Source organism: Musa acuminata, chromosome BXJ2-8 (genome assembly GCF_036884655.1).
Source record: "Musa acuminata AAA Group cultivar baxijiao chromosome BXJ2-8, Cavendish_Baxijiao_AAA, whole genome shotgun sequence".
Taxonomy (NCBI): domain Eukaryota; kingdom Viridiplantae; phylum Streptophyta; class Magnoliopsida; order Zingiberales; family Musaceae; genus Musa; species Musa acuminata.
Genome location: NC_088345.1, coordinates 8,107,716 through 8,120,264, shown reverse-complemented (window position 1 = coordinate 8,120,264; position 12,549 = coordinate 8,107,716). Strand labels below are relative to the sequence as shown.

Sequence of the window (12,549 nt, the reverse complement as noted above, 5' to 3'; positions counted from 1 at the left end):
ATAACATATATTCTCTTCCAAGTTTTGATATTAATATAACACATCTGCTATATATATATATATATATATATATATATATATATCCTCCAATGATTTAAAAGTTTTATATATAATGGTTATCATCAGATTTTAAAAATAAAAATAAAAATTAAAATGTTTACCTTTTCTATCTCATGTTTTCAAATAAATTATCAATTTAAAATTTAATATTATTATGCAAAAGGATATTCTTCTAATCACAACCCCTCTTTAAGATTTAAAATCTCATTTTAAGAGGCTTAATTCATCAATCAATAAATATTAAATTTTGATATATAATAATAATAATAATAATAATAATAATAATAATAATAATAATAATAATAATAATTTATTTGCTAGAATTAAATTGGATTTCATCGGCTTTTGAAAACCGCAATCTGTGGAGATTCTGCAATTAAAATTGGAATAACATCAGCTGTAAAGATAGGATATTAATGAAGAAAGCAAAGACGGATACCCGTCTTCGGTACGCACACCTGCGGCTTCGCATTTATAGGCATCGTGTTCCATCTCAGAGCGCGACACCGCGGCGTTCGCCTCCTTTCGCCAACCGCTCCCCCTCTTTTGTTGGTTCTTTCACGTCCTCATCGTTTTCTTTTGGAGACATACCCACGATGATGCGACGCTCCACGGGAATGATCAGCGGCGACATGCTTCGGGCCGTCGGACGCGCTGTCGGGGCTGGTGCGGGCCGCGTCAGAGGGCCGCTCTCGGCCGCGCGCGCCGGAAGTTCGGCCCCTGTCCTGCGCGTCTCGTCGTCTGGCGCGACGTCTCCGCACTCGTCCTCGGCGCCCACCTTAGACTCCGCCGCGAGGAAGGGGGCGGTCAGTGACTCCCGCGACGCGCTCTTCGACGGGGAGGAGTGGGAGCGGGTCGGAGGAGAGGAGCATGCGTGGGACGAGGGGGTAGTGGTGGACGACGGGGTCGGAACCCTTGAACGGTACGTGTTCGGTACGGCGCCGTCGAGGGAGGAGGCCGACGATGCCATCTCGACTCTTCAGCAGTAAGATAAGCTTCGTATCCATGCGTAAAATATCCTTTTTCGCCCTTCTTTTATCGTCGTTGAGTTCATTTTGGCTGTTCTCATGGTACTGTTGCAAGTAAGTATGCGATAAGTGTTTCTTTTGGATGTTGGACTTTTGCTTGAATCCTTCACTTGGAGAAAAAAGAACTAATTTGAGATAAAGAATGAGCGATTTGTGAGATTTTAGAAACCAGTAAACCTCTGCTTATATCCAAGAGATTTTTTTGGCACTTCTTTATGTAGAACAATACTTTCTTGATGTTTTTTTCGTTTGTGAGAATTTCTCTGTTTGATTCTCCCATTAAATAACTTTATTTTTGTAATATTCCATTATTAGGTTCAAGATCTAAATCATATATCATCAATTTTCTATTTTTCATGTTGATTGTGATGCCTTCTCTTTTCTGCATTTAGGGTACTGCTACCAGCCGTGATTTCTCAGGTTACTGATGATGGATCTCAGGTTTCAGACAATGGATCGTCTCCTTATCTGGCGGAGGACGTAATTGATGACATAACTACACCGGGCGCAATGCATAGAGGCTATTCGTCTGAGTCTTCGGTTGAATGTCAGTCTGATTGGATTGAACCTGCAATTCAGCTCTATGAATCGAACTTTTTAAAGTCTAGAGGTGAGGAGAGAGTTTTTAATGCACTTCAATTATACCAGAGGAATGCAACTGTTCAGGTGAATTCTTGACTTGTGTCATATATTTTCGTGTGAATTTTCTCTATGTTTATACAGTTTGCACACTGCATTTGGTTATTACTTTCTTCATTGTCTGGCAACTCATAAGAGTCGCGAAGGCACTTTGTTATAAGGCAGAATTACTTCTTTGTTTTTTTCTCTTTTTTTATATAACTTATTTAAAATCTAGCTTGTTCTGGTCAAGTGGACACTGGAAGTCGAGTTGCTTAAAAAAATAGTGATTTTTCACCTTTTATTGAGCCAATAATCTGGATGAAGGCAAGTTCATTATGTAAATAATCCTAAAGTCTCTTATAAACTGTCTTTTAAGTCATGGAGTTTTCATTCATGTAACATAACAAGTTTCATTATGTTAAATGATATTTTACTGTTCAGATGCTGCTTGTAGACATTAACATTAAAAGAACAGCTATGTAAAGAAGCAACCAGGAATGTGGCATTGTGATCTAGTAGAACCATCAGGCATGTTAAGCTTGTATCCCTTAGCATGACATGGTTAAGGATATCACAAATTTGGCACATTAAAGTTACTTGTTACAATAATTTTTCATATCAGAAACCAAAAGCACAATATGTATCTATATGTCTGTATTTGATATGAATATGACTTGTGATTTATCGTTTGTCTTCTTTTATACCTGAAGCAATTTACAAGGATTGAAATATCGTATCGTATCGGAGTTTCGACATTCGCTTGGTACGATACGATATTATATACTGAGCAGTACACCGTTCGGTATACCGCTTGGTGTTTATATATATATATATATATATATATATATATAAGATTATATATATATATTTATATATAAATATTTTTATAAAAGGCGATGTCGTCGAAAAAGGCCACGTCGCCTTTTCCTTCTCCTATGCGAGGCGACGTCGCCTCGTTTATATATATATATATATATATATATATATATATATATATATATATATATATGATTATATATATTTATATATAAATATTTTTATAAAAGGCGACGTCGCGTCGCCTCGGCGATGTTGCCTTTTCCTTCTCCGACGCGGGGCGACGTCGCCTTTTATGAAAAAATATATATATATATCGTCAGGTAATGGATGGTCTGTGTACCGGTCAGCTAACGGACCAGTACGTACCGCTCGGTATGGACGGTATTATTCGAAACTGTATACCTTGGTCCTAACATCTTTGTTTAATGTACATAAGTTAGAAAAAAATAAATTCAATCATACCCCGGTAGTTATGAACTTGAAGTTAGTTTTGATTGTCACTAGGTAGAAACAAACTACATTTCGAATGGCAACAACTACTGTTTCTACGATATGGTTAACTAGCTAAATTGTAAATACTATGGGCATTTTGGCTTATTAACATTTATATCATCATCAAATGCGTACTCCTTATGCTGCTTCTTTGGGGTGTTGTTATTGCTTACATTGGTTCTTCTAATTATAAGTTGTTATGCTTATATTGATACTTCTAATTTGGTTCTCAATGTCTTTTGTTTTCTTCATGCAGAGAATGGTTGTTTCGCTTTCATCTGATGCAGCTGTTTGGGATGCAGTAATGAATAATGAAGTAGTCCAGGAACTGAGACGATCTTTTCATGAAGGTATTTGCAAGAAAAAGTTCTCCTAAATCAGCAAAATTTGCAAAAGTTTGTCAAGTAATTTACATTGAGAATTGTTTTATTCTGCTTTGAGATAAAATATGAAATGAGATGATTGAAGTTTGAGATATATGAACATGCAGTTTGAACAGCAAGGTACAAGAGAATTGTACTGATTAGCCGATTTTTCTTTGTCCAAATGAAATAGAGTTGATTTGTCTGATTAACTTGTTGAAAATAAACAATCAGGTTAAACATTTTTGATAATTCATTCTCTTGCTTGTGAATAAATATTTCAATCGATTGATTCAGCAATGATTATTAGTCTTGTGATCCACAGAATCCAATATATGAGAACAATCGTAGATAAATTTCAGTTAATACGATGATAAACATGGAGTCATTTCTTAGTAACCAATGGTAAGAATAGAGAAACAAGAAAGATTTTGTATGCCTTTTCTTCCTGGAGAAGGCATGTGATTTTGGAGACTAAAAGCCAACATGTAGGGTCATCATTAGTCATTCTTTTAAATCATTAGTTCGAATGGTAAAGGGTTTTCAAGGATAAGTGCTTCTAAGAAGCACGTACATGTCAGTTTGGTAGATGTATCCATGTCAAACCCGGATATGTCATCAACACATTCGGACACACACATGTAAGATACGTGTTTGTTTTTAATTTTTTAATTTTAATTTTGGGCATGGTGTATCCATGTCGGACACTTCTCCTGTGCCTTTCCTTCCCGCGTGCGGTGTTGAGCTCATGAGGCCCTCAAGTGAAGGTGAGGCATGAAATCTTTGGAGGATTTCTTATTGGAGGATCCTTGACGTTAAATATTGTGGCCCTCTGTCACCGATAATAGAATGAGGTGTGTTGCAGAGGGAGCAGAATGCCAGCGGCAACAATGGTTCCAAGCCAAGCTTCAGCAGCTACCGATAGCAGAATGCCAAAACCTATAGGCTACAGTTGCATTGACGATGCCACTGCAGCTTTGACCAATGCCCTTGGTGACCTGCAACCTCACTGACCTGTGCCCTCGACAAATCACGTTGCGTGCCGTGACCTATCTTGTGATGCACGTGTGGCGACCCTCAACCTCATTGGCGGTCAAGCATCTGTCACGTGACGCGTGCCCTTGGCGACCCGCGACGTGCACCCTCGGCATCCCTCTTGCCCTTAAGGACCCATCGCCTTTTGTTTCGTTTTAGGAATGGATCACCGGCGGCCTCGCTTGTGCAAACCCATGATCTCACCAATGGTCGCAGAAGTAGGATTTTCCCTCTGTTTTTTTCTAGGAATTGATCATGATATGTCCCTAATTATAATGTCACATGCTTAATTTTTGTTACTACTCTTATTCTGATTAACTTGTTAAAACCTATTTTGGTATACATATGCTTACCTGTTCTGAATCAGATTCATAGTATTCTAATCTGACTTTAAAATCTTGAGTAGACACTGGAATTTGGAAGTATCTTATTTTCTACCATGCCTACATGGATTAGGAATGATGACTCCAATCTACATAGATCGGGAAAGGTGACAGGTTAGGTACCCATAAATTCACCCTGCCTGTTCTTGAATCTGATCAAGTATCCAGTTATCCAAACCCATGCCAGTTTTAACTTGGATATTTCAGTGAGATGCTGTTTTTGCATTAATATAACAAAATAGAATATTTGAGTAACTTTGAGAACATGAGGCATTATGAACAATAATAAAACTCATGTTAATTGAATATTATACACACGCACATGTATATATATACACACGCACACGCGGGCACACACACACACACACATATAAAATACACACGTCCTCGCTGTTTTAGTAAAAATGGCGTGTTGTCGAGTTTCGTGTCCGTGCTTCTTAGAAGTGTTTTCATACTTGTGGAAAGAATAATTTTCTCTTAATTTATAGAGGCACTTCAAGTATCAAATGTGTTTATATATTTCAATAGCAAATGACTGTGGTTAATTGATGCTGTTGAACCTCTAGTGAAGCGTGAACATGTAGAGTTCCTTTTAGATCATCTGATGTGGGATATGCCAAACATTAAGGAAAGTTACAGGGAGAATTGTACTTAGTAATATTGGGAAATTTTGGCTACTCGGTAAATAATGGAAAAACAAGATTTCTTAGTAAAGTCTAAAGGGCAACTGACATATGTTGAAGGAGGATTAAGATGAGTCATAATGATCTTCTATGCATGGAAGTTACGGGAATTGGTTTGTGGAAGTTTGACAACTAAGTTTTGTTTTGAAGTTTAGAGATGTTAAATATGAAATTTTCATGCTTTGATGTGAACTTGTAGTAAAATATTGGGTTATGATTTATGAATATGGTGTTTCTTTGATCTCGTGAGTTATAAGTGATTGATAAGATTTATTGAGTTGACTTTGTTAAGTGACATAGTAAATGACTTTGTTAAGTGGATGGTTGAAAAATATATTCTGTTTAAGATAGATTTACACCTAAAAAAAAATCTTTATCTATGATTGGTAAACTATGTCGCTACTATTGCTTAGAATGTCATATATGATTATGATCATTCTTTGTCTTTTTTGCATGACGAGGCTACCAAATGTGTGCATAATATGTCTAAATTCTAGATGTTTTTGGTCAACCGGTCCTGTGATGATGAGAGGCAACTGTGTCAAGTGTTTATATTTGATCATATCCATCTAGTTTTTTATTTAATTCCCAACTATTTATGAAACAGAAGCTTACACTATCACATATGATTCTATGGACATCTTTCCTTTTTCGTGTTTTTTCATTTTGTGTTACAACATTGTGTATTGGCAGATGGATCTGCAAGCAGTGAAATAGGGAACTCAGATGAACATGCTGATACCAAGACCAGCTTCCTTGGCCGGATCCTTGGTACTGCCAAGTCTAAGATTATGGAGTTCATTGACCAGATCTCAAAGTTGGCACACCAGATCTTTCACACAGAGAAGGAGTTGAATAAGAAGAACACTGCTTTTGATGACGCGGTGAAGTCCTCATTTATGATCTCAATCATCGTGTTCATGATCGTCATCGTGACACGGATCAACAAACCCTAACAACCACTCGTCGACATGACTGCTTCGGATGTCCTCTGACAGTTTAGCATCATTCTTATAGTTGCTTAGTTGAAGTCTATGATTTAGCATCATGTTAGGTGTAGTAGTTAAAGATGACATAGCCAGAGGCAAAAATACTTGGTGTTGATAACACTCTGTTCCCTTCAACAACTTATCCTGGTTTAATGTTTAATTTCCGCTATAGTTAATTGTGCCCAGCATATTTGAAATGAGGTTTTAGTAGCTATTGGCTTCACACATGCAGTGTTGAGAAGAGGTGATCCACTGAACCTACTACTGCTCTACTGGTAATTCTCAGGGAAAGGATTCATTTTGATAAGAAGGGTTTTAATTTTTTTGGAACAAAATGAATTCAGATAATCAGGGACATGATGCTATTATTATCCTTGTCACATACACGGAATGTGGAGTTAATTTTTTGTGCCAATCCACATGCAAAGTATTTATTTATTCATGATAGGATTATGATTCTGTGCCCTAATTGTCTAAAGTTAGCCTCTCTACATTTCTTCAATGCTCAGGTTTGAATAATATTAATCTTTTTCTGGCACCTGTTGCCCCAAAATTTTTGGAAGTTGATAAAGTGTTAAAATCTCTTCAATTATTTTCCTTTCCACAAGTGTCACTAGAGAAAACAGATAATATTGATTGTCAGTAAAGAAATAACATCTAATACTCAAAAGGAGTTTCATATTTGATTACTTGAGGACAAAAATTGATAAAAAAGCAAATAAGATCCATCTTTTTGGTCTGTACTGTTGCATCGGTTAATTATTGGTACAATTGAATTATATTGACATACGGTATATAAAGATATACTATCGGACTTACTAATAAAAATTAGTGAGATTAGAAATAATTATTTTTATTTTAGAGGGGAGTGGAAGTTACGATGATATGATAGTCTCTACCAATAAGGCTAGATATCGTCTTAAAATACATCAACACGAAATAATAAGAGCTTCGAGGAACCAACAACACCCTCGGCTAACGCTTGCATTCTTTTGAACTTCACTTTTTAGTTATCACCATTGTCTGTTTTCTTGGATAACGAACTATTTTGTGCATCACCATCGGGATTAAGGCTTTAATCCCGTGATCAAGCAGTACATTGAGTCAACTTGGTAATTGATGAATGGATAAGTAAAATGATAGCCATCACGAAGGCGTTAGCTAGCTTAGCTAAAAAATGAACATACTAAAAATGTTATACCATATCACCCTTCAAGCACAGAGAACAAATTGCATACTGTTGATAGAACATGATATACCAAAATAAAATGTTTTAAGTTTTTTACAAAAATGAAGTACAAACCAAAAGGCCATACCAATCAAAAACACCTAAAACAATAAAAAAAAAAATCGAAAAGAGATCACGAATATACAATGAACACCTAGATTGCTGACACTTGTATTAGGAAGAGAGGAGAGTGGAGATTGCAGAGGGAATGAAACAGCAACAAAGGAATGATGAGACAGGTTAACAAACAACCATGATTGAGAGGGAGAGAGAATGGAGTCCAACCATTCCTCACAAGGCTTAATAGACATCCAGTTCAAGATAATTCTACAAGACGACTTGAAATGAAATGCTCCATACTTAATTCATACCCTAACCCACTTAAGAACCATACGGTGTGAAACAGTTTGGAGGAAATTGAATTCACTGCCTCTAAAGTTATGATTTGATAGATGAACAATTAACTGAGGAGACAATGGGAGCTTCTCAAATAATGATTTTTAATCACAATACACTACCAAGTTATGATTTGCAGATCATAATGATTTGATGCTGCCTGTTGTTGTTGCATTGTTGTCTTACTCCTGCGTGAGTTCCTTCTCCAATCCTGCATCTGTACTAACAAAGACCAAGCAAGGTAAGAAGACAATAATGCCGATAAACTGCCACATTACAGGATAGGGATTTGGTCAAAATATCTTAATATAATCTAAGACTTGAAAAACCAATGACACCAATCAAGCAACCTATCGGTTTAAGCATCAACACACCACTGCGTGCGATTATCTTTAAACAGTACGTATAAGGAATGCTGTTAAGCTATTGGAATCTAGAATGAAGCAGGAAAGGCCTGACTACTCCCCACAAGACAACATATCATAGAAATTTACTGCTGGGCACATTGTACACGTGGACCCGCATCTTCATCTTCATCGTAGGCTTCCTGCTGCCGCTGCTGGCGCTGTCGCCTCATCTCCTCTTCAATATTAACATCATACATGGTGGTCTCTTCACACTCATCTGGTTCCATATTTGAAATGTGGTTGCTTGGCCTCGGTGGCAGAATCTTCTCCAGTGCACGGCATTGATCAGGAGAGAACACACCTGTGTCAGGAAATTCAACATTGAACTGGACATAAAGGCGGCCCTTCATGAATGGCCTCCCATGATGAGGCATTCCTTCATCATCGATTGCTTTATATTGACCTGATTGAAGAGAATAGTGACATTTAATGCCAAAAAAACCAAGGCAATAGATTATCTTAAGTCACCGGAAGAAAGAATTGGTGATAGAAATATACTCGGGTGACATGAATAGAAGATGCTTACCAGGTTTAACAACTTCGCCTGGATTTGACTTAATAAGCAACTGTCTGCCATCAAGATGTGTCAGAACAAACTGAAAACCACAAAGTGCCTCTGTCAGACAGAGAGTATGATCAATATAGAGGTCATCATCCTTCCTTCTGAACTTTGGGTGCTCCTTAAGTTGTACGACAAAAATTATATCTCCTGTCACCGTATCCGGCTGCAAAACAAGGCATTGCAAGCAGCAGGATACATATTAGGGGAGAGAAGTAACGGGAGATTCAGAGAACATCTGACCCAAAGACAACAAGCACAAATGCAAAATAAAATAGAAGAATGTATAACGAATTGAAACAGTAACAAAAATGCTGTTTATCATATAATATCAGAAAATGTTGTATTCATAGTTAGTCTTGTAATTTCTAGCAAAAGACTACATGCTGAAAGGTAAACACATACAAATGTAGAATCTTCTGAGGAAAAAAAAAAATCTAAATTGACAAGAAGTTTAAAGCTAAACAAGATAAACTATGAGACACATGATCCTTTCTTACAGCTTCATCAGCTTCTCCTTGGAATACAATCCTCTGACCATGTTGCATTCCTTTCTCAACATGCACCTCCAAGACCTTCTTTTCCTGTACAACTTTGTTCCCCTTACATTGTGGACACTTGTCCTTATCACTGATGACCTCACCTGCAAAACAATTTATTCAGAATAACATTCTAAAGCAAATGCTTATGTTACATGAAACAAGCAGGTGAAGAAAAAAGATTGACAGCACCTGAGCCTCTGCATTCAGGACAAACATGCTGCATCTGTTGGATCATGCCTAGTCCAATTTGTCTAGTAACAGTCCTCATTCCTGTCCCTTGACATCCATAACATCTCCCTGATGCTCCACTCTTCGAACCTTTTCTGAAATGATCAACAAACAAACAAAACACAGAAAGTAGATTCCTGAATGACAGATGCGAAAACACTTCTTATTGTTGTAGGTACAAATGGTACCATAATTATCATAAAATTGGAATAAACTGAATTGATAAAATTGTGAATACTTGATTGGTACTTCTTTCTAGAAACTCTAGGACATGCCAGCGTCTATGCTAAGGTGTGTATATAATATGAGCATCGGTGCTTCCACCAAGAAGAATGAAACAAGCAAAATGAAAGAGTGGTTCACACCAAACTAAAATTGTACACACTCCACTAGTATGAAACAGATTAATACTACCTAACAGTTGACACCCATCTTTGCTCTATCCAATTGGATAATTATTAATTTCGTAAACATGATATCACAACGTTCTTGGATGAAACGTGGCTAATATCACCCCAGTACAATCTTTTTTAGCAACTCAGTCTGGGTCAAACCAGGGCCTGTCCAATGTTTACCCATGTTTGCATGATGTTCAGAACATGGCATTAAATCAATATGACACTAGTGCTAGTTGACCTGTGGTTTTAAGGGATAAAGCCACAAATAATTTTATCCCAATCCAGATCAGCTTATTTGATCTGGGATGGCAAAAGCCAATATGAAATGCCTCAAAAAGATCAGGATCGCTATTCTAGGCCTCCAAATTATTGGGCTTGTAGTCCATAAGGTTGCCTCTTGACAAGTGGTATTAAAGTAGACCTTATACTAAGCTGTGTAGCAGGACCAAAATGGAAAGAGCTACACCTGGTTCAGGATGGTGGCACATTATAGTCTGAAGCCACTGGTGAGCTGCATTGTGGGCCTCACATGCTACATACTAAGGCATGATGTTGTTGTTTATGGGGTTAGATGATTCTAAAGCATTTTTAGTCCCAATGATTCTAATGGGTCGTTGGTCTATCAGGCCGATCATGACAGATAAGGCTGAAATCCAAACCTCAATGAGCTTCCGCCTAGGAAAAACTTAAGCATGCCTTTAATAGCATTAGATCCTATTAAAATTTATTAAAAATTTCAGAGAATAGGTAACAATGTACAATTTAAAAGCTAGTATATAGGTAAAGTGAAAGTGAATGTACTTAAGCATGCCCAAATTAGATTGAATTAGCAATACGACTCAAGAGTTAGTATAAAGGTAAAGTCGAAATACATCAGTCAAATCTATAGCATTTAATACCAATCACAAGCTCATGGTGAGTGACAAATAGCACATATTCTTCCAATTAAGCTAATGAGCATCATGGATGGAATTTCCAAACAAAACAAAACAAAAGTGTAGGATCTTAAGATGCATACCCTTTGCACTTTTGGCATAATGCACTTCTTGATAGTGAAAGTTTTTTTGATGTCCCATTATACACGTCTTCCAATGACACCTTCAGACTGTGAACTACGTCTTCACCTTGTTTCTGCCTGCGGCCTCTCGAACTGCCACCTTTAGACCAAACAAATTCAATTGATAGATACTCAATAGAAATCACAAAGCAAACCAAAAGGAATAGCAAGAGAGATCTCCCTCACCACCAAAACTACCACCACCGAAGGTGCTACCACCAAAGAACTGCTCAAATATGTCAAATGGACTGTGAAACCCGCCGCCGCCACCACTGCCTCCTCCCATTCCCTCTTTAAGTGCATCTTCCCCATATTTATCATAAATATCTCGCTTTTCAGGATCACTAAGAACTTCATATGCTTGAGCCAACTCCTTAAACTGCTCCAATGAATTAATCGACGGATACTAACCATTAACAGAACAGGAAAGGCAAACAAAAGGCAAAAGTAGATTAAAAGGTCTCACTTTCTCAGGATCTCCACCCTTATCCGGGTGATTCTTTATGGCGGCCTTCCTATAAGCCTTCTTAAGCTCATCCTGGTTCGCACTGTTGGGAACGCCAAGAACCTCGTAGTACTTGGTGTTATCGCTCTTCTTAGGTGCACGCCCAAACATGATAACCGATTTCTCAGGTCCCGAACTCCCCTACCTTTCCCTACGAAAACACGACCATAGTACGAATCAAGCAAATGATACAACAAAAAGCAACCAAGAACTGATATTTCCCCCAAGATCACCACAAAGAACCCAAAATACCGACATTAAACGAAAGAAATTAGAAGGGGAACAGGAAATCGAAGGCGAGATCACTTGTTATCGAGATAGGAACGGAACCCTAACCTGATGCAGAGGGGGGAACTGGTCGGAGGCGGTGGAGGATGAGCCGAGGAGGTGAAGCCCCGAAGCGAAATCGAGGAGGAGAGGGAGATTCCGAGCTTTCCCAGCCCTTCAATGTAGCTCGCAGGTTTGGTCAGCGGTTAGGGAGATCTGTACCGCCGATGACGCTGATCCTACGGTAGTTGGCTCACGTGGGAGGACTAGGGCATGACGCCGGCTCGGCGGGGGCCACGTCGCTTGTGACGAGACGCACGCCGGTTCCGCTTGAGCTTGTGTCGACGTGGCCCGACAATATATATATATATGCAAATCTATCCCAAAATATACTGAAGCCCGACCAAAGTAAATCGAATAGACGAAGATACAAATGTCAACGGTGACATGAGATTCTTGGAAACAAATGAAAATACTCTTGTACACTTTC

General features: G+C 38.1%; 2 protein-coding genes across 2 annotated transcripts; one reads left to right on the top strand and one right to left on the bottom strand.

Moving 5' to 3' along the window:
• Positions 1-375: 375 nt before the first annotated feature.
• LOC135619125 (uncharacterized) lies at positions 376-6,660 on the top strand. Its single transcript, XM_065120823.1, has 4 exons — positions 376-1,045; positions 1,481-1,754; positions 3,277-3,370; positions 6,177-6,660. Exons 1-4 carry the CDS (start codon positions 477-479, stop codon positions 6,437-6,439), a joined length of 1,200 nt encoding a protein of 399 aa, XP_064976895.1. The 5' UTR covers positions 376-476; the 3' UTR covers positions 6,440-6,660.
• Positions 6,661-8,384: 1,724 nt separating this feature from the next.
• On the bottom strand, positions 8,385-12,453 carry LOC135619030 (chaperone protein dnaJ A6-like). Its single transcript, XM_065120597.1, has 8 exons — positions 12,129-12,453; positions 11,754-11,943; positions 11,474-11,666; positions 11,249-11,387; positions 9,794-9,927; positions 9,563-9,705; positions 9,030-9,228; positions 8,385-8,906 (listed from the first exon to the last, which is right to left on the bottom strand). Exons 2-8 carry the CDS (start codon positions 11,901-11,903, stop codon positions 8,587-8,589), a joined length of 1,278 nt encoding a protein of 425 aa, XP_064976669.1. The 5' UTR covers positions 11,904-11,943; positions 12,129-12,453; the 3' UTR covers positions 8,385-8,586.
• Positions 12,454-12,549: the final 96 nt, after the last annotated feature.

Coding starts and splice junctions, on each gene's coding strand:
- LOC135619030 (XM_065120597.1), bottom strand. CDS start 11,903: ATGTTTGGGCGTGCACCTAAGAAGAGCGATAACACCAAGTACTACGAG. Junction 9,928..11,248: donor TTATGCCAAAAGTGCAAAGG/GTATGCATCTTA, acceptor TGATCATTTCAG/AAAAGGTTCGAAGAGTGGAG. Junction 9,706..9,793: donor TCCTGAATGCAGAGGCTCAG/GTGCTGTCAATC, acceptor ATTGTTTTGCAG/GTGAGGTCATCAGTGATAAG.
- LOC135619125 (XM_065120823.1), top strand. CDS start 477: ATGAAGAAAGCAAAGACGGATACCCGTCTTCGGTACGCACACCTGCGG. Junction 1,755..3,276: donor AGAGGAATGCAACTGTTCAG/GTGAATTCTTGA, acceptor TTCTTCATGCAG/AGAATGGTTGTTTCGCTTTC. Junction 3,371..6,176: donor GAGACGATCTTTTCATGAAG/GTATTTGCAAGA, acceptor GTGTATTGGCAG/ATGGATCTGCAAGCAGTGAA.